A 20,774-nucleotide genomic window follows, 5' to 3' on the forward strand; every position below is an offset into this window, starting at 1 on the left:
TCAAAATGATTATAATGGCAACTTCGATGTTTTATCACAGTAAAAATTAAAATAGAGCAAAACAACTCTACTTGGTTATCAATTCCTTGTGATCATTGCAAGCCTTAATTCAGCAGCTACATGTAATATAAAAAGAAGTGAAAACCAGGCTTCATGGCATACATCCCTAATGCCAGCACTGGGGAGGCAGAGGCAGGCAGATCTCTTTGAGTTAGAGGCTAGCCTGGTCTACCCAAGTTTCAGGCCAGCCAGAGCTACATAGTGAGATCCTGTCTCAGAAAACAATGAAAGTAGCCTGCATTTAATCCCAGCACTGGGACTGGGAAGGCAGAGGCAGGCCGATCTGAGTTCCAGGTCAGCCAGGCCTACACAGAGAAACGCTGTTTTGGAAGAAAACAAAAAAACAAAACTAAGAAAATGACAAAAGTGAAGTGGGTCAGAGCAGGCCTGATGTGGGCTTGGTGGCATACACCTGTTTCTCCAGCACCAGGAATCCAGAAGGCAGGAAGGAAACCAGGAAGGCAGACTCAGGATTGTATTTGAGGCCAGTGTGGGCTACATAGGGAGACCATTTCAAACAAAACAAAACAGAAAGACAAAGAGGGGTTGGAGAGATGGCTCAGCAGTTTTAACTCGTGTTCCAGAGGACCTGGGTTCTGAGCACCAACATAGTAGCTTATAACTACCTATAACTAGTTCCAGGGGATCCAGCGCTTTCTCTGGCCTCCATGGCATCAGTCATGCATGTGGGGCATAGACACATATGCAGGCAAAATACTCCTATTTCATAAGATTAAAAACCAAAAACCAAGAGCTGTGAATGTAGCTCAGTGGTAAAGCATTGCCTAGCAACATGCACAGGCCTTGGGTTTAATCCTTAGCACCAAAAATACCATTTGACTAGCCACTGAAGGCAGGTGCTTCAGTTAAACCCTGCCATAAGGTTGGTATTGGTGGCAAACACCAGCAATCTCAGAATTGAGGAGGTTGAGGCAGGGGTATAACCTTAAATTCAAGGACAGTCATAGCTACATCATAGCAAAACCATGTCTCACAAAAACCAAAGGCCAGGTGTGGTGGTACACGCCTTTAATCCCAGCACTCAGGAGGCAGAGCCAGGTGGATCTCTGTGAGTTCAAGGCCAGCCTGGTCTACAGCGGGAGATCCAGGAAAGGCTCCAAAACTACACAGAGAAACCCTGTCTTGAACACCCCCCTCAAATAAAAAAAAAAAAAAAAACAGAAAAACAAACAAACAAAACAAAAAACAAACAAAAACCAACCACCCCAAAGTGAATGGGCTCCTTGTTCTGACAACACAGATGCCACCACAATGGACCTTGGAGGACTACATATCACATGGCAGGGTCACAGTGCCTAACTCAGCATAGTAGAGCAGAGGTGAGCTGCCTGGGGTCTGGACTGGATTTATGGAGCCTGCAAACTGCCTAGGGCTCTCAGGTGGAAGGCAGTGATGGCAGGCAAGGAGGCAGCCACCAAGGTTGTCAGATTCCAGTCACATCTGGCCCAGTGGAGGGTCTATGCCCGTCCCACTCTCGGAGCTGTGAGGACTCACCTTGCCGCTATAATTGACCAGCTAGCATCTCCTATGGAGGCAACTCTATGTGTGAGCTGAGCAACAGGGCCACAACACCTTGTTGGTTTAGGGGCAGTGGCTTCGGGGGCAGGGCTCTGTTCCAAGGTCAGGAGAGTAGATAGAAAAAGCAGGGCAGGCTCAACATGACTACCCATGGCAGGAAGGTCAGACAGATCTTTATTGGGGGTAACGACAATATAGACATCTAGGACAGGCGTAGATACTGGGGGGCTGGGGCGGTACATCTCCGTGAGTCTCACTTCTGCCTCGGTCAGGCTCAGGCATGTAGGAAGCGGTTAAAGGCATTGTAAGCTGACTCCAGATCGAAGAGCATCTGGCGGACCTGGGAGTCATCCAGCTCATCAGAGGCCGACATACCACTCAGGGTCTGCAGCCTAGGGACACAGGCACAAGTGTGTATGAGCAGTCGGACTGTAACGTCACCACGAGGCTCCCCCTGCTCAGGAAAGCCACTCACCATTGGCTGACTGTTTGGCGGCCCTCAAAGTCTGCAGGCAGGTGGCTCATCCGGTGCATGGTCTCCATTAGCTCCCGGAGGTCTGGTTGAATCTACAGATACAGGTGCCAAGCTGAGACCCCACCTACCTTGCTTCTGTTCCCCTCCACCCAGGCCCAGGTCCCCTGCCCAACTCCTGCACCTCGTCCATGGCGCGGATCTCCAGGCGCAGCTTGTCCATGATTGTAATGAAGAGCTGGGGGGGAGCATATGCATTAGGCATCTCCTATTCAGTTGGGGTGCAGAGACCCTTTGCAGCTTATAGGCCCTTATGACAACAAGGGCCGGGGTCCCATCCATTTTCCTCCCCACACCCTGTACTCGGGGCTCCTTTCTGTCTGAGAGGACTGAAGACCTGCCTAGATTGACCTTTTGGGTCTACAGACATTTGGGGGTCACAACGGTGAGAGCAATGTGGGAATCTACGGTACAGTTCCACACAGCCCCTCAATCCATGGCTCTGCCAGAGTAGGTCCTGTGTTGTTTCCCTCCACAGCACGGAACTCAGTCAGGTGGAGCTCAGGCTCCATGGATGCTTCTCCCCTCACTCACAGCTGAGGTGATCCCTCCCAGGTTACTGCTTAGCTCCAGAAACTCCACGAACACACACTCATGGCTGACCCAGGCTGGTAGTCCCTTCCCCCCAATCCCACGGGGCCCTCCCAGGAGCTGTGGGACACACCGAGACTACGTCTGCGATGCATCGGTTAAGGTTGCCCTTGTCATCCTTGATAGTGATGGGTCGGTCTTCCTTGATCCGCTCCATGGCGAGTGGGCAGTCCAGCTAAGGAGAACAGGCATGGGTTTGGGGCATCATCAGGCCTCCAGGAGGCCAGGGTATCATCCCCACGTTCCACCACACCTTTCCTGCAGGATGGAGGGAAGGTTTGGCTCACTCACTCTGAACTTCCGGCAAAACTCGTCAATGGAGCTGATCTCTGAGCCTTGGACCTGTCGAAAGGCAGCTTTGTACTGGACCAGGAGCCTGGAGCATGCTGCAGTGTACCTAGGGAGAGGAGCAGTTGCCGCTGGAGACTGAGACCAGTCTAGCTTGGCTCACTGTGCTCTCCCTCAGCAAGTCTCAATGCAGCAGCTTTCACGGCAGGCTGGGAGGGCCAAAGGGCTCCTGATGGGTCTGTACATGAAGAGAGCTCTGGTCAAAAGCAGGGAGGTATGCCCTGTTACGGGGAATCTGTGTGGGCTGACCGGGAACTCAGCACAAGAGCCCAGATGTCTACTCTGTTTGCCCTAGGCCAAGGTGTCCGACCTCCCTTACCACCGGGCAGCTCCTGGTCCAGTCAACTGGCTTGTTATCTCTGAACAAAGCACCAGCATCCGTGCTGGCTACCTAGACTGGACAGCGATACCTTAGACTATGCTGTCCCCAGGCTGCAGCTCACTTTCTGAGGTCAGAACCATACTCACCCTTACAGAGTAGCCCTGGCTGATATGGCCCTGAAGCTGGTAGCCACCAGGAGCATAGACTGAGCTCCAGACCTACCCTTGTGCAGCCTACTGAACCCACAAGCTTCACAGAAGGGAGAAACATGCTTCTGAGGATTGGTGGCCATCAACAGCTGAAGCCACAGGCTTGCTCACTCGTTCGGGGTGACGCAGTCCTTGATGTATGCTTTCTCCAGGGCCTGCATTGTCTTCACCACCGCAAACAGCTCTGCCATGTTGTCATACCTGCGACAAAGGCATCCGTCAGGCCACAGCTCCGAGGCAGGGAAGCCTAGGCACCTGGAACCTAGGGCAGCCAACTGTTGCTCTGCAGCCATGGCATAATTCAGCCCACCTCTCATGCCATCCCTGGTAGATAATCCTCAGGCACCATCTCCCTAGCCCGACCTCATTTCCTCCCCAAACATTGGTGTGGCGGTGGGTTTGGGAGGAGACGGTTGGGCCTGCCACAGAGGCTCAGTGGGCGTGTGTGTGTGTGTGTGTGTGTGTGTGTGTGTGTGTGTGTGTGTGTGTGTGTGTGCTGGTGGCAGCTCAGATATTTGACTTACTTCTCCCGTTCCCGAGCATTCTTGTACAACTTTACTTCCTGTTGGAAAAGTGGGCAAGTCAGTCAGCATCATCAATAGGTGGTTAGAGAACCAGTGCCCGCCACGTGGTCTTTGCAGGGGCCATGGCCAGTTAAGTGTCTAGTACTCACCTCGTACAGCTCCGGCTTGTTCCCAGGGGCTGCAACAGAGCAGGCAGGGGCTGACAGGCGGTCCCAAGATGGCCCCGGGGTGGTCCCACTTTAGCTACGTCCCTGAGAATGTCTCCCATGTCATGTCCCAAAGAGCTCAGAGGAAGCGACAGAACAGAGGGTCTAGCTTCTCCTCCTACCAGCATTGCCTCCAAGAGGTTGCAAACTGAATGCTGGGGTTAACTCTCCACCCACAACAAGGTGGTCATACTTTGTCTACAGAACCACGATATGGTACAAATATAAAAAGTCTGTCACACACTTCATAACCTAGGGTTGGAGACCCAGAGATGCTCAGGACGCCAGAGGTTCTGGCCACATTGAAGTCCATTATCTTTATTCAGCAGGGTACAGCTAGGCCCTCCGAATTCCACCATAAATGGCTCTGGCACTAGTCACTCCCCAAGGCCTATGAATATGCGATGGAGGTGGCAGTGTGGTCCTTTCCCAACAGCCCTTCCCCTGCAGCAGGGAAAGCCTGGGCCCCTCCATTTCCTTCCAGCTTAGGCTCCACTCACCTCCAATGCCAGGAGTAGCTGGGATCCCGTGAAACATCCTTCAGGCCCTGGCAGCTACAGCACAGAGACCTGGGAAGCAAAGCCAACACTAACTCAAAGGGTCCCTTACACCTCAAGAACTGGACTTTGTGGGCTCAGAGCCTTGTGAATAGCTTTCCTGCTCTCTATAGAAACAACACAGGATGCTATAGGACTGTCATGGGGAAGCCAGGCTTGGAGGATAAAAACTGAGAGAGAAGGTGCCAGGGAAGTCCTGCCTAGAAGCTTGGTTAAGGTCGGGAAGAGCAGCTGATAGAAGAGTTGGGGCAGCATCTTGAGCTTGGAGGAAAATCCAGTGTTGCAACACCTTTCAATGGAAATGATCTTGGAGTGTCTAGGGCTCTGGGAGTGGGAGGAGAGGACGGTTTTACCCTAATTCTGTGGGAGCTACTGGAGGAATGAATAAAGGCAAGCTTGTTGGTTGATGCAGTCTAGAGAGGGTGGAAGCAGGGCCCAGGGAAGGTCCTGTCTAACAAGGAAGTTGATGTCAGCGGCTTAGCCAGTTAAAAACCCGCCTCAGGATTTGAAATGGAGCGAAAAGCAAACAGAAAGCTCAATGAAGGCAGGCAAACTGAGATGGGGTGGCCTGATGAGGAGCCTGAGCTACTGAGGTCGCAGGAGTTAGGGACAGCCAGCGGAGTCCCCAAAGAGAGGTGGATACCCTCACAGCCAGGGCAACCTGAGCTAGGAGCCGCCTGACAGCGCCCACTGCCGACTGAGACACGGACCGCGCGGCAAGGGCCGCTGAGCCCCAAAGGAGTCGGGATCGGGACACTGAGCCCAAAGGATTCCCTTGCTGCGGGACCTGGCCATAGCCCACTGCGTACCTGGGGCGTTTGCAGTCCCGGAGATGGCGACAGCAGCTCGGCGCTCGCTTTTTCCGCCTGTGCCTGCCGGGAAGCCCGATCGGCAGCTCGGCGCTCACTCCTGCGACTTAAGCCTACGCACGGAGCAAGCCCGATCAGTGGGTCGGCGCTCGTCCTCTCTGCCTGAGCCTGCGCTCTGAGGCCGCCACGGCTGTCTAGCATCTAAGTCTCACGTCGTCCACCCCTTCCCCAGACAGCCACACGAAGGGGACATCAGCTTAATTTATTAAGGTTTTTTTTTGGGGGGGGCGGGGGCAGAAACGACAGGGTCAGAGGCATTTAAAGAAGAGCTTGGGACCTTGGTCCAGTGAGCACGCGCCGGCCGGCAGCTTGTGACACACGGCGTCGCGGTCCCTTGGGCTCAGGTGTCTGCTGCACAGCCGCAGCTCCTGCAGCTGCACGAAGATCTTGTCCCAGAGGTCGGAGTTCAGGGGCCCCTGGATGGAGCAGCCTGGGGGGGGGGGGTGGAGGGCAGGGAGAGGTAGGTTTAACTTGCAGGCAGGCTTTTCCGCCTCGCACACAGGAGGCGTGGTGCTCAAGATCTACCGCAGCGCCTACATTTTGGCTTGACCCGACAGAAAAGGTACTCAACAGGGCTTTGAACACCTGTACATTGTGGGCCCGAGGCTCTCTGGAGGATACTGACTTGACCAGGACTTGATCATTAGCCCAGAGATCTCAGCGGGCTTAGGATATCAGGGAGCTGTCTGAAAGGGCACAGGTGCCAGAAACACCGGCGTGTAGGAAGCAGCGGGTAAGGCACAGGACGACCACAGGCGCTCCCCTGTGCTCAGGTTTTCTCAGATTTCAGCTGAGCAAGGCAATGTCTGGCCAGTCTACTTGTAAGGGGGAGAATGCCTTGGTGTAGCAAAACAAGCTCCCTCCCCTACCAGTAGGCAGGGCTTGAGTAATTCCCTCCTGCCAGGAAGGAGGAAAGAGAGAGAGCCCTTTAGTGGAGCTTGTACCACCCTGGATTCCATCCATCTTCCTACCGACAAGAATGAGGAAATAACTCTTGCTGTAAGTGACCATGGTTTGCTACTCTCCTGACCCAGAAAACCCTACATAATCATGCAAATCAAGAGGTTCACATCTTCCTGTTCGTTTTAAGAACACCTGTGAAACTGTCTAGGCCTTCAAGAGTATGCACGCACATCTGAAAAGCCACCGAGTATCTGGAAGATGGCACTTTAAAAAAGCAATGTGGCTTGGGGGTGGCGGCACAAGACTTTAATTCCAGCATTCGGGAGGCAGAGGCAGGTGGATCTCTGTGAGTTCGAGGCCAGCCTGGTCTACAGAGTGAGTTCCAGGAAAGGCACCAAAGCTACACAGAGAAACCCTGTCTCGAGGAAAAAAAAAGCAGCAAGTACTCTTAACCATTGAGCTCTCTCTCCAGTCCCCCATTCACATTTATTTTATGCTGAATTTACTCTTGTGTCATCAATTTTTCTTTCGTCTTTTTCTGTGTTATCTTTCTGTCTGTGCAGCCTCCTGGCTAGGAACAGTTTGTTCCTTTTCAGTGAGGATCATGTCATTGAGGCAGGCTCTGTCTCCCGAACGCTGGGATTAAAGGTGTGCGCCACCACTGCCTGGAGAGTGCTTGCTACCTTTGCAGAGGGTCTCCGTTGGGTTCCCTGGCGCCCCATGGTCAATTACATTCATCATTAACTCCAGTTCCAGGGTTACCAGACGCGAACATGGTGCACATGCGTACATACAGGCAAAACACTCACACAAATACAAGAAAAATAAGCAAATCTTTTTCTTATTTGTTTTGAGACAGGGTGTCTATGTAGCCCTAGCTGTCAGCTAGTCTAAATTCTGAGATTAATGGCACAAACCACTGTGTCTCACACAAAGTAAGTAAATCTTTTTTTTTTTTTTTTTTTTTTAAGTTTTTAAAAATAAATGCAATCAGGGCTGGAGAGGTGGCTCAGAGGTTAAGAGCATTGGCTGCTCTTCCAGAGGTCTTGAGTTCAATTCTCAGCAACCACATGGTGGCTCACAACCATCTATGAGATCCGATGCCCTCTTCTGGCCTGGAGGCATACATGCAGGCAGACCACTGTATACATAATAAATAAATAAATCTTTTTTAAAAATGCAAACAAGGGCTGGAGAGATGGATGGCTCAGGGGTTAAGAGCACTGGCTGCTCTTCCAGAGGTCCTGAGTTCAATTCCCAGCATCCACATGATGGCTCACAACCATCTATAATGAGATCTGGTGCCTTCTTCTGGTGTACAGGTATACTATATACATGGTAAATAAATAAATCTTAAAAAAAAAAATGCAAGCAAAAGTTTTAAAAAGAAATGAAGAAATATACCTATGGAAAAGGCCCTTAATGCTTTTTTTGGGTAATTTATGTAACTTTATTTTATGTGCATTGGTGTAAAGGTGTCAGATCCCTAGGAACTGGAGTTACAGACAGTTGTGAGCTGCCATGTGGGTGCTGGGAAATGAACCAGTGTTCTTAACCATTGAGCCATCTCTCCAGCCCCGGGTCCTTAATGCTTTTTGTTGTTGTTGTTTTGTTTTTCCAAGACAGGTTTTCTCTGTGCAACAGCACTGGCTGTTCCAGAACTCACTCTGTAGACCAGGCTGTCCTCGAATTCACAGAGATTCACCTGCCTCTGCCTCCTGAGTGCTGGGATTAAAGGAGTACACCACGACTACTTTTATTTTCATTAATTTTTTTTTTTTTAGCCAAGCAGTGGTGGCCAAGCAGTGGTGGCGCACGCCTTGAATCCCAGCACTCGACAGGCAGAGGCAGGCAAATCTCTGAGTTTGAGGCCAGCCTGGTCTACAGAGTTGGTTCCAGTATAGCCAGGGCTACACAGAGAAACCCTGTCTGGAAAAATCAATGTAAGTAAATAATAAATAAACAAACAAACAAATGAAGTCTGTTTGTATGTATACTGGTGTTTTATCTGCATGTACACCTGTGTGCCGTGTGAAATCAGTCTGCCTGCAGAGGCCAGAAGGCAGCTTCAGGTCCCCTGGAACTGGAGTTACAGCGATTGTGAGCTACCATGTGGGCCTGAGAACGGGGGTCCTCTGGAAGAGTGGTCCTTCACTGCCGACCATCTCTCCAGAGTCTCTCTCTCTCTTTTTTTTTTTTTTTTTTTTTTTTTTTGAGACAGGGCTTCAGTATGTAGCTCAGGACATGTTTGAGGGAGTCTGCCTTAGCCTCCCTAGTGCTGGGTTACAGGTATGAGCCATACCTGGTTCCTTCCCGCCGTATTCTGAGCAATAGGACAGAGGCAGTCTCACCTTGCCCCCGTCACACCACAAGGTGCCTTTCACCACGACAGTCTCACAGAGCCTGGCTGGCGGCAGTGTCTGTCTCTTCCTCTGGCAGGTCCCTGGCAAGTAAGTCCTGCGTGAGGTGAGGCATGGCAGGAGCCGCTGGGGCTTCCAGCTCTTACCTGACAAGCCAAGGAAGCTGAGGCCTTGGGGCCGCTCTTGGAGGGCAGATAAGAGCTCCTCTAGACTGGCACCGCTGACCTCAGGGTTGGCAGACAAGTCCAGAGAGACAAGTGAGGGGCAGTACGGGAGACATCTGGAATAACATGGGAAGCGAAGGGATGAGCTTCCGGGAAATAAAACCGGAGTTTTATTACCAGGGAAGGCTGACCCAGACAAACCCACAGGTCTGCTCCAGCTTGGTGCAGGTACGACCTCAACAGCACCTGTCTGGGGCAAGACTGCAATGGCCAGCTCTGGACAACTCCTGACACTGCCCTGAAGGAGAGCCGAGGCTCTAGGAGCATGATGGGAGGAGGGGGAAGGGACATTTTACCAAGGAAAACAAAGGGTAGACCAGAGAGAAAAGTTCTCGAACGACAGAGACTTAGGAGGGTTACTATGCCTGCCAGAGCCATCCCTGGAGACACTACCTGACCCGCCTCCCCTGGCCCTGGGTTGTTCCCATCAGGCTCCCTCACAGGACTGTCAGTGGCTGAGGGGTGGTATGTTACCTGCTCAGGTCTTTCACGGCCTTGTCACTCAGGTAGTTTGCAGACAGGGTTAGGTGGGTCAGAGCACAGCCTTCCTGGACATAAGCACAGAGCAGAAGGCCATGCCTAGTGGGCACCTCCCTGCCTTCCTCCCGGCAGAGACCCACACCCAAGAAGGCTGTTTGGAGATGGGAAGGGAACACCTCTCTTCTAGGCTATGGGTTATAGATGCTTTGTAAAGATCACAGGGGTGGGCTGGAGAGATGGCTCAGCGGTTAAGAGCACTGGCTGCTCTTCCAGAGGTCCTGAATTCAATTCCCGGCACCCACATGGCAGCTCATAACTGTAATTCCAGTTCCTGGGAATCTGACACCTTCACACCAATGCAAATAAAGTTAAAATAATTAAAAAAAAAAAAAAAAGGATCACAGGGGCCTGGTGTGTCCCTTCGAACTTGTCTGAAAGAACAACGGTCTGCTCCCAGAAGTCTATGGGTGTTTCCTCCCAACCCTCTAGACCTTTCCGCAGACTGCACACCACTGCATGGTTTCAGCTGTAGGGCCTGGGGTTTGGGGCCTATAATGAACAGAACATTGCATTCTGGTCTGGCAGTCCCCTCCGTACCTCATACCTTGGTCAAGTATCTGACAACTGGCTCCACAAGACTCAAGTCGCTCTTGCTGGCTGCCACGGAGCTAAGCTCCAGACGCAGGAGGGCACGGGCCGGTAAGCTCTGCAGCACCCTGGCCAGGGCGGGAGCGCCGAGCGCATTGTAAGACAAGGACAAGGCCTTCAGGTGTTCAGCATCTGCACAGTGCAAGAACTTTCGTCAAGCCATGCAGCTGCCCGCTGCCCTGTCCCTACCCTAGAGTTCTGACCCCAGAAGCCCCGTGAACCCTTTAAAGAAACTGTGTTACCCCTGAATTTTGTGTGGGGAGATTGAGAAGCAAAGCTTGTGTCCAGTCTCCTGAACCCAGTTTCCCCCATTTCCCATGTCTGGCTGCTGGGGATGAAGCTCTGGGCCAGGACATCTGTGAATGGAGGTCAGGACAGTGCTCTGACCATGGCCACCTAATCCCAGGCCCCTCCCTCTTCTGGGTGGCCCCGGTTCCCAGCCCTCTGGACTGGGGCAATGTCACTGAATCTGGGGGCTCATGAGGAAATTGCCTCAGGAAAGTAGAAAGCTTAAGCCACAGGTGTCAAGGGACTTTGAGGGCAGACATGGCCTCTCTGAGACTCTATGTGTGGTGTGTGGGGACTGGGATGAGTCCTGAGAATGGCCAAAGCTGGTTAAGAACCAATTCCTGGGGTTGGGGATTTAGCTCAGTGGTAGAGCGCTTGCCTAGCAAGCGCAAGGCCCTGGGTTCGGTCCTCAGCTCCAGAAAAAAAAAAAAAAAAAATTTCTGCTGGAGCCCCAGCTAAACACACATGTATACCTGGGTGCCAAGAGGAACTGGTCCTTCCCTCAGAAGCCAGGTCCTTGTATCCTGGGGGCCCCTCTGCTCAAGGTCCTAATTGCTGTCAACACTGGGCTCAGGGACTACACTTAACTTCTCATCTTACCTTGGAAGGCGCTACCCAGAGCAGCCTGGTGGCTCTGGAAGAAGCTGGAGCTGAAGCCACAGGCTTGTAGGCGCAGGGTGCTGAGCATGGGGCAGGCCCGCAGAAGGGAGGCCAGGGCCTGGCCACAGCCATCTCCTAGTGGATTCATGCTTAGGTCCATTTCCTCCAAGTTCTACAGAAGATAAGGGTTGGGCACCGAGTTCCCAGATACCCGTGGGCCCACCTCCCCACAAAGAGTCTGGTACCTATATGGGTCCCACTCAGGGGTCAAGGACTGCCCAGCTCTCCCAGCCGCACCGTATCACCTATGAGTGGCTCAATGGGAATACCAATGCCTTGCAGTTGATGGGCCCTCTGTACCCTGCGTCTTTACCTGTAAAGCAGCTTGGCCCGAGGAGCCTTCAACAAGCTGGCGCAGACCTTCCTGGCCCAAGTGATTGGAAGAGAGATCAAGGAGGACCAGGTTAGGCATGGTGCCCAGGGTAGCCAGCAGCTCAGGAGCACACCCATCGCCCAGTCGGTTCCCAGCAAGGCGCAGCTCCCGGAGCGCTGTGTGTAACTTGAGGGCCCGTAGCAGGGGTGTGAGCTGGGCTTGGCACAAGGCCAGGGAACAGGCACTAAAGGAAGGGCTTGAACTCTGGTGCTCCATGGCCTGCAGTACTTGCTGGTGCTCCCCTGAGAAGAGAGAGAACAGGGTTGCCAGGGGCAGGGCTTGAACCTGCCCTCGAACCCTGCAGGCAAAGCCAGTGGCCCCGGAGGTAATATTGAGGACTGAGCCCATTCCCACAAGCCTTGGATTTAGTGCAAGGAGCTTGCACATAAATCTGGGGGGCTCTGATCTCCCTCAGCCATACTCACACCTTCCAGTCTTGGAAACAAGCTTCCTGGTGACCTCCAGCCCCTCCCTAGGCTTTACCTGTGACTTAGGTGGCTTCAGGAATTCTCATTCCAAGAGCCCACGATCTTAGAATTGTCTGCTCCTACCCGTCCCCCACATGCGCGCGTGTAACAGGTATAATGCTTGGAGGAGAGTTGAGTTTCTCCAGACATGGGTATGTGCAGGGTAGATGGAGAGACTACTTGCCCAGCTCCTCTTGCCTAGGCCTCCAAATCCGAGGCAGGGCTTGCTCACCTTGCCCCAGGCTCTGGCAGGCTCTGCGGTAGCGGTCAGTTAGCGGGGGAAGGTCCCACGAAGTGACTTCAGCCAGCACCTAGGATGTGTATCTGGTGAGCGGCCCTGAAGAAGCCAGTACCAGGGGTAGCCTGTGCCCACGGCCCTGGCCCTGCTGTAGCCGTCATCACCTCATCGTTGCTCTGCAGCACATCGGGGATGGGGTCCTGTGGAGCCAACAGTGCTCCATCCTTCCGTAGGGTGAGCCTTGGAAGTAGGCCACAGGTTTGGTAGTAGCGCTGGGCAGCTTGCTCTGCTAGCCAAGCCACAGAGTGGACATCACTGCTACAGAGAAGAACGACATGCTGAGCTCAGAGGCCCTGGGGTCCTCCTCTGGGGCCTAGGACCTTCAGCTCATTCACCTGGCACTTCCATCCCTCCTCCGGATAACTAGCCTCTTATCTGGGCAGCCCAGCAGACTACCTGCTCTTCTGGCCATTTCTAAGGCCCACAGAACCTTCCTAGGCTGTGCTGAGGATCCCCGGGGCGCAAAGGAGCAGGGTGCCAACTCAGGAGTCTCTCTCACACATCCCCTCCTGATACACACACAAGGGTGCTATGTACCCACCCTACTGCTGAGAGCCCAGGCAGAGCTGCATGGCAGACAGAAGAGTCTGGGAATAGGAGAGGGCAGATGCCTTACCTGTGTGGGACAGGGATGAGGAAAAGGTTATCCTGAATTTGAACTCGAACCCGGATGGGAGGAGGCTGGACCAGAAGCTAGCAGGTAAGGACAGAGGGGAGGGGATGGTCAGAAGACAGTTTTCTACCCCGACCTGTCTCAAGCTGGAAAGACAATGCTTATGCACCCACCAAAGGCTGGCCTGCTGCACAATTTTCCCTGTTGGGTCCCGAGGTCCTAGGCATGCTGAGGTTCTCTGGAGAAGACTCTGCAGCCAAGCTGCCATCTCCCGCTTTAGTCTGTGTACCCCAACCATCAAGACACGTCAGGCGACTCTGCTTGGCACGATTCCGGCGCCTGACAGGGCATCGCTCGTGGTCTGACCCTGAGGTACTGGGCCTGTTGCTATGGGTCAGAGGTGTATCTAACTCCAGCCATTCCCCAGCCAGGTATTCCTCCTCGGGAATGAGCGCTGCCTTGGGGACAGGGACTTCATCTGAGCCCCGAGGCAGGCTAGGTACCAACCGACGGCTCTGGGCACTACCCACTCCTCGGATGGCTGCTTGGTAGGCAGCCCGGCACGCACTCGATGTGGCTGTCTCTCTGCTTTTGGACGACGGGTCAGCTGTCTGGGCTTCATCCTGCTGTGCTCTGGTAGAATGTCTCGGTCTTTTCTGAGATGGCCTGCAGGGACCCATGCTGTCCTCGTCCTCTGAGCTGCTACTGCTACTGGTTGGCCTGTGCCTATTCCTTCGAGGTCTGGACCCGGCAGACACAGCTTCCTCCAGAAAGTCCTCAGCAGGGCCTGGAGAGGCCTCTGGAGGTCTAGGGGTACCCCGGGAGGGTTCTGGACAGGGGCTTGAGCGGGGAGAGGTCTCAGGGTCAAAGAGATGGTTACGTGGAATGGTCTGGAGTCCAGGGGAGCCATGGAGGGCTGAGGAAGAGAGAAAAGATCATGAGACAGGACCCCACCTCTAGGGCTAGAGACAAGGAGAGCAAGAGGAGGCCCTGCTTACCTTGGCCTGAGGAGGCCATCTGGAGCCTCCTCTCCATGGAGGCCGCCTTCTGTCTTGTCTCAAGGTCAAGGTCCCTGAAGTACAGCTTCACCCACTGTTGCAGTGTCTCCAGGGGGCTGAGGCCCTACGTGGCACTCAGTTGAGCAAGGTAACAAGACTCCATTACAGTCCCTGCTCCCCCTGCCCATGCCCTGGCTCACCTTCCTGGTACGGAGAGTTACAGATGCTCCTCGCTCAATGAGTAGTTCAGCTACCTCAAAGTGGCCACAGGTGAGGGCATCATGCAGCGGGGTGATGCCATCACACCCCTGGCCACCTGGGTCATCCACGGCTGCTCCGTGGTCCAGAAGGAAGCGGACGATCTCTGGGGGCCAAGAACACATGGACTCAGTTCCCAGTACCATTCCCACTTACCTGCGGACTCACGTGTCCGCCGCGTGCTTGGCCTGACCGTGCTTACCAAGATGGCCATAGTTGCATGCTTCGTGTAGAGGTGTCCAGCCGCAGTAGTCTCGGGGATTCAGAGGATGGCCCTAGGATCAAGGAAAAGTGGGTCCTGGCCCGGGTCCCAGCAGAGATGGCTTCATGGTTGGGACCTGTCCCAGAACCCAGAGTGGGCCTCAAAGGTCTACCTTGGCATACCTCTCTCTTTCCCTCTTTAGGTATTACCAAAGAAAAAGGGGAGGATGTGCCTGCCCCTCCCAGTGCCTCGCTGGCCTCACTATCGTAGTAGACTCCTAGGCCGTGTGCCATCCTGTGCCTTGGTACAGATAATGCCTGACTACAGGCCTTGGGACAGGAGGGAGGATGCCAGAGGTCTCAGCCTGTCAGCCATTCCTGTCCTGGCTTGACCAGCCCACTCACGCACAGCAGGGATGCTACATGGGTACTTGGCATCTTGTCTCTCTTAAAACCAAGCAATAAAGGAGATATTGCCTGGGCCCACCGCTCCCTGAGGAAGCCAGGGCTCAACGGTCTCTCTAGTGATTTTGACTCACCTGCCTCACAAGGTCCTGGACGCGGCGCAGTTGGCCTTCGATGCAGGCTCGGTGCAGCAGGGTCTCTCCCATGTCGTTACGCCGGTTCCACTGTAAGAGGGACAGCAGTGTGAGGGGCGGGAGTGCTGCTGGGTACGGTGCTGCCAGACAACAGGGAGGGTAGGGCAGGAGGGTAGGGCAGGTCGTCCTCACCTTGTTTACCTTCCGCCGGCCCAGGCAGCCCCGAAGCTCCTCATCTTCCTCCCTGTCAGCATCGTCCTCTGGAAGAGCAAGTCCACCGACCCTCAGCCTAGAGCACACTATCTCCCCTGACCTCTAGGGCAGAGAGAGCAGCCAGAAGCTGGAAGGTAGAACTCTGGGGTCTGTGAACTCTGAAGCCAGGTAAAGCAAAGCAGACTCCCAGCCCAGCCCAACTCCACCAACAGCCCGCTCATGCATCATTTGTTTGTTTATTGATTTTATGGTTTTTCGAGACAGTGCTACCCTGGGTAGCCCCTGGCTGGCCTCGAACTCACAGAGACCCGCCCACCTCTGCCTCCCGAGTGCTGGGATTAAAGGCGTGCTCCGCCGCCGCCCCAGCCCACGTCTATCTCGCTACCCCACCACACACAGGGGCTGAAGAAAGCGCGTTACCGTTCTGCCCCATCATCAGAGCGACCGTTCACTCAACTCCTGTCTATTATGTGCGAGTCTGAAACCAGACCTGCCCTGCAGATGAGTCTCCATTATAGACTTTCTCTCTGAGGAAGCACCCTTGTCGGGCAGGGTAAGTCACCTGCTTCGGCCTGCTGCCTTGTGTGTTACTGGCCTCTTGGCTTCCCCGTTTCTAGCTATTCTTGCCAGATGCACCTCGCTAAGCATCCCTCCTGGCATCCCCTGGCCCTTTTTCTAACTCTTCTCTGCTCACTCTTGTGCCTGTGGCTACCAGCTGAACAACACTCCCTAAAGTTGAAGTACTTGACATGTACCAATCTTCAACCTGACTCATCCTCTTTAAGACATGGCCCCAATACCCAAGTACTGAGGCGCTGGACCTGTAAGTTCACACCTGAAGTCAGGCTTCCCTACAAATCAAATCCCCAAACCACTCGGCTGGAAATCAGCCCTCAGCTCCATGGCCTCCTTCCTGCTTTGTTCCATATAGCCAAGACACTCTCCCTGCTAGCACTGTACCACCAGACCCCCTCGACACACAGGCCTGGAGCTCCAGGAACAGGAGGCAGCAGCTGGATCATTGCCAACACTGCTGGAAAGTCTCATGAGGGAGCACAGCACGGCGCACCAAGCACGGTCTACCACCCATAAGGCCATCCACACACCATCTCACAGCCCCTGACACGGGCTTCTCCTAGGACCATCGTCCCAGGCTTTGACCCCAAGCAGCCTTTCCTGTCCTGATGCCCACTCTGCCTCTGAGCAGTAATTTCCTCAGAGAGCCTCTGACTACTGTGTCCCATGTCCCACAGAAGCTGCCAGCCTCCTCCATTCACTCCCGCAGATGAACTGATTGGCCTCCCTCACTTGGGCAGGCTCCATGGAGGCACATCTCCAGTACACACCAGTCCATCCCAGCCGGCATCTCAGAGCACAGCTGGCAGAAAAGGCAAGTGTAGCACACGGGGGCAGCATCTGGCCCTCACCGCTCTCTGAGAGCTCCAGGTCACTGGTCTCCAGGGCCTCACTGGCTTCTTCTTCCTCTTCCTCCTCCTCCTCCTCTTCCTCTGCACCTTTTGCCATACTCAATTCCTGCAGTTTAATTTCGGTGCCAGGGGCTTCTTGGGGCTGCAGCTTTAGTTGCACGGTATAAAGGTGCTGTAAGATCTGCCTCTGAGGAGCAGAGATGTCCAGTTCAGGAACAAGCAGGACCACAGAGAGCGATGAATGCAAGGAAAGACAGGCTTGAGGCAGGAGGATTCTAAGTTCAAGGCCAGCTTGAGCATCTTAGTGAGACCGTCTCGAAATGAAAATACAAAAAGAGCTGGGGATATACAGATCACCAGCAAGGTCCTAGGTTCAAAAGCCAGAAAAAGAGAAAAAAAAGCTGGACTTATTTTGGGATCCAGTGGTGGTGGGGTGGGCCCTTATACCTGCAGCTGGAACCGCTGGGCCCGCTGGGCACAGCTAAAAGCCTTCTGGAAGCATGGTGCTAGCAGTTCATACGCGTCCCCAGCTTCCTCACGTGACAGTGCAATATTGAACCAAGTCTTAGCTTCCTGGAGCAGAGAAAGAAAGGCAAGGTTGGTGGCTGCCTGGCCCACGCAGCTGGCCAGCCCTAAGCTGGTTCCCCTTCACTGGTCACATGAAACTGGAAGACGTGCTTTGTTCCTGTCCTGGGTCCAACGGGCAGCCCGTGACAGTCCTTGGACGGAACAGCCTTTCTAGGGGAAGCATCCGCTCACACCCACCGCTGGAGAATGGTGGGCTCAAGGCAGAGCCACAGAAATACACCCGGGGACAAGGGCATGTCACCTCCAGGGCATTGCCCTTGCGTAGCCTCAGCTCCTCTTCATAATGGTGCACTGCCTTGCGGTGATCCTTCATGTCTCCCAGTGTGGTGGCCAGGGATACATGGATGACAGCCAGCTCGACATCTGGCCTGTTCAGCAGCTCAGCAAAGTGCAACTAGGAGGCCAGCAGTCACAGTAAGGCTCAGAACCACGTTATATGTTGCTGGCACTTTTCCTCCCATCCCATGAGGGGGCGTGGCGCTCACCTGCTTCTGGTAAGCCTCTAATGCCTTTGGAAAGTCACCCGCCTTGGAGAAAAGGTCCCCCAGTTGTTCACAGGTAGCCATGGCACGTTGAGGATCCCTGCCCTCGGCCTCTTCCAGCTGCTGCTGCAGCTGGATCACGGCCAATACTGATGGAAAAAGTCTCGTGTGAGGGGTAACACAGCGCAGGGCCCCAACCACAGCCTACCACCCAACAGCCATACTCCCTTAGGCAGGGAGCCTGGGAGCCGGGGCAAGTGCCTCCATGTGACTATTGGTAAAAGGGGAAGTGGGGGAACTGACTGACCACTTGGGACTTTTGAAGGTTAGAAGAGCAAGTATGCTTAACAGCCTAGAGCAGTGCTTGGTTTGAAGATCTGAACATACTGGCCACCACTGCCAGTTTCTGGGCTACAGCATGCCATCTCTGTGCCCATTTGCTAATGTTGCTTTATGACAAAGTCACAGTCAGCTTCCCACACACCTTCTAGTGCCCTAGACACGCTGTGCAGTAGGCTTGGACAAAAGCAAGGGTCTTCAATTGGCAGAAGTCTACCCTTGCTGTCAGAGGCCCATGTTCAAGTAGCCACTTTCCCCAAGAACATAGCTTGGGTCTCTCCTGCTGGGAGAACAGAGCCCTTTTCCCACCCCTGGGGCTCAGTTCCAGGCCTCCACGCAGCCTCACCATACTTGAGACTCTGACAGACAGCCGCTCTCTGGACAGGCTTCTGGGAGCCCAACCTATAGGCCTTCTTCAGGGATCGTTTGGCAGCCAGGAAGTCCCCCAGATCTTGGAGAACCTGGGAAGAGAAAAAAAGTGAGACCCATAGACTCCCTCAGGCCCATGCCCGAAGGAGGTGAAAACAGGAGAGAGACCTGGGACACCACCATGCAGCATTCACTCTCCATGAACCTCATCTTCATAGCACGCGCACACTCCCGGGCTCCCTCCAGGCAGCGCATGGCCTGAGAATGCTGCCCTCCGCGCCAGTGGATGGCACCCAGGTTGTATCGGGCCCGGAACAGATCTTCATAGAGATGGTTCTGCCTGTGGAGGATGCAGTGACAGGAGCTCAGAGTGTGCCGTGTCCACCAGCTTTGGAACAGTGGACACTGAAGTACCTAGGATGCTACTGATGCTCAGCTAGTTATGGCTATTACCACCACCTAGGCCACAGCCTGACTGTGCTGTGGTTTCAGGCCTAAACCTGCTTCCCTCAGCCTGCAGCATAGATGTGAATGGGAAAGGAACAACTTAGACAAGCTGTCCTCTTGGAAGGATCCCAGGGGACCACTTGTCCCCTCTTGGGACGGAGATGGTGCCTCACTCAGCAAGGAAGATGCTCTTCTTGAAGTAGTCATTGCACAGGGCTGTCTGCTGTAGACTCTCAAAGGTGAGGCCCAGGTTGAGGTAGAGCCGAGTCCTCATCTCGCTCAGTTCTCGCTGGGTCAGTATCCCTGGAAGAAAACAGCTCTGGAAACTCAGCTGCCTCCTCTGGATAGGGGGTTTTCAGGTTCCCCCATTCTTTCTCCCAACTTGTACTGAGGGGACCAATAGTCTGCTGCAGACAGTATACTACACGGAAATAACAGATCCCTGATGAGTTCAAGTTGGTAATCAACACAGACCTTGGGAAGGGAGGGCCCAGGAAGCAGGATATGGGAAGAGTCCGGAGAAAGGGCACTTACCCTCTAGTTTCTCATCCACAATAGCTAAGCTCTTCTCAAAGGCAGCCTGGGCCTGCAGTAAGGCATCTCTTGACTGGCAGTGATCATACACATCTAGATGGGTGCGGCCAATGGTGGCCCAGGCTCTCTGCAGCTCGGTGTGGTTGGAAAGGGAACCAGCCAGATCCAGGTAGAGATGCTGGTGCTAGGGTGGGCGAGAGCAGCTTTTGAAAAGATCCCACTTCCAGCAAACCCAGAGGTCGGACCCCAGGGGGAGCTACCCTTGTACAAGAGAACCTTCTGTTTCCCAGATTTCGACAGAGTGGCCTATGCACATGTCGTGGTATCTTTTCTGTGCCAAGGACTGTCTATGGGGACAGCTGTTCTGCCGTGCCTGTAGCCAGCCAGGGCTGTCAGGCCAGACCACTAAGGGCTGCCTGAAGTGTTGCTCCCAACAGCAGTGGGGCCTGAGTCTCCCTCTTTCCACAGAGCAAAAGCCATAGTTCCCTAGTAGTTCCTTCCGGTTGTCACATTCATGTTCCCAATCCCCTACCGAGAGCCACCAGGCAAAGCACCCAGACCAGGCATAAGGGTGTGGCTGACTGTCAGCTATTGTGGGATTCTTATTTGCACACTGACCCTCTCTCCTCAACAAGGAGAGCCCAGAAGTGCAGGCCCTGTACCTTCAGAGCCTCCGAGTAATTCTCCATCTCGGCCAGCCGTTCTCCGATCTTGCGGTGGGCCACTGCGCAGCCCAGGGTGTCCTGGACGCTCTCAAGCAGATGTAGCTCCTGCTGGTGCTCCTCCAGAGCTTCCGTGAAGCGGCCTGCCGGAAGAGGGGAATGGAGTGCCCAAGGTGCGACAGCACCCAACCCGTCCCCAGCCGCCAGTCCGCCCTCTCGCCGCCCCGGCTCACCGTGGCCAGCCAGCAGCTCCCCCAGCTGGTGGCAGTAGACCGCCTCCTCGCGCAGCTGCCCATTCCTCTGGGCCCTGGCTTTGGCTTTGCTCAGCTCTGCCGGGAGGAAGGGAGAATCAGGGCTGACCCGAGAACCGATCCGCGCCCTGCGCTCCCGACACGCACGCCCCAAAGCACTCACGGCGAAGCTCCTGCTCCAGGGTCATAGTTACGCAGCCACTACCGCCGGGAAAATCTAGACTTCCCGCGCTTCACTGGGACCACGCCCATTTACCTCGCCCCACCCCCAACGCGCAGGCCCCACCCAGTCTTCTGAACGTATGTCTAACTCCGCCCCTTCGGTGAGAGACGTGCAGCTGCGCTTGATGGAACCGGTAGTTCTACCCGAGGCCTCCTGGGAGCTGTTGTCCGAC

The 20,774-nt window shown here is 54.3% G+C and overlaps 2 protein-coding genes across 5 annotated transcripts; both read right to left on the reverse strand.

Annotated features, from left to right (window-relative positions):
* Positions 1-1,750: 1,750 nt before the first annotated feature.
* On the reverse strand, positions 1,751-5,828 carry Vps28 (VPS28 subunit of ESCRT-I). Its single transcript, XM_006989362.4, has 10 exons — positions 5,698-5,828; positions 4,832-4,900; positions 4,275-4,303; positions 4,126-4,163; positions 3,713-3,802; positions 3,014-3,119; positions 2,796-2,897; positions 2,256-2,309; positions 2,075-2,166; positions 1,751-1,991 (listed from the first exon to the last, which is right to left on the reverse strand). Exons 2-10 carry the CDS (start codon positions 4,866-4,868, stop codon positions 1,874-1,876), a joined length of 666 nt encoding a protein of 221 aa, XP_006989424.1. The 5' UTR covers positions 4,869-4,900; positions 5,698-5,828; the 3' UTR covers positions 1,751-1,873.
* A 117-nt stretch (positions 5,829-5,945) lies between these two features.
* On the reverse strand, positions 5,946-20,638 carry Tonsl (tonsoku like, DNA repair protein). 4 transcript variants are annotated; one of them, XM_006989363.4, is made up of 26 exons: positions 20,543-20,638; positions 20,362-20,457; positions 20,129-20,271; positions 19,467-19,650; positions 19,106-19,235; positions 18,654-18,825; positions 18,463-18,577; positions 17,781-17,926; positions 17,537-17,689; positions 17,155-17,280; positions 16,708-16,894; positions 15,260-15,327; positions 15,068-15,157; positions 14,530-14,602; positions 14,270-14,433; positions 14,070-14,193; positions 13,245-13,987; positions 13,075-13,151; positions 12,563-12,713; positions 12,393-12,471; positions 11,634-11,935; positions 11,261-11,432; positions 10,329-10,504; positions 9,719-9,792; positions 9,167-9,300; positions 5,946-6,187 (listed from the first exon to the last, which is right to left on the reverse strand). In XM_006989363.4, exons 1-26 carry the CDS (start codon positions 20,565-20,567, stop codon positions 6,006-6,008), a joined length of 4,086 nt encoding a protein of 1,361 aa, XP_006989425.1. In that variant the 5' UTR covers positions 20,568-20,638; the 3' UTR covers positions 5,946-6,005. The 4 variants fall into 4 exon arrangements, with proteins under 4 accessions (XP_006989425.1, XP_006989426.3, XP_076412292.1 ...); XM_006989364.4 differs by having other exon boundaries at positions 12,563-12,716; XM_076556177.1 differs by lacking the exon at positions 5,946-6,187 and having other exon boundaries at positions 8,846-9,300; positions 20,543-20,622.
* Positions 20,639-20,774: the final 136 nt, after the last annotated feature.

This window comes from Peromyscus maniculatus, chromosome 20, assembly GCF_049852395.1.
Source record: "Peromyscus maniculatus bairdii isolate BWxNUB_F1_BW_parent chromosome 20, HU_Pman_BW_mat_3.1, whole genome shotgun sequence".
NCBI lineage: Eukaryota > Metazoa > Chordata > Mammalia > Rodentia > Cricetidae > Peromyscus > Peromyscus maniculatus.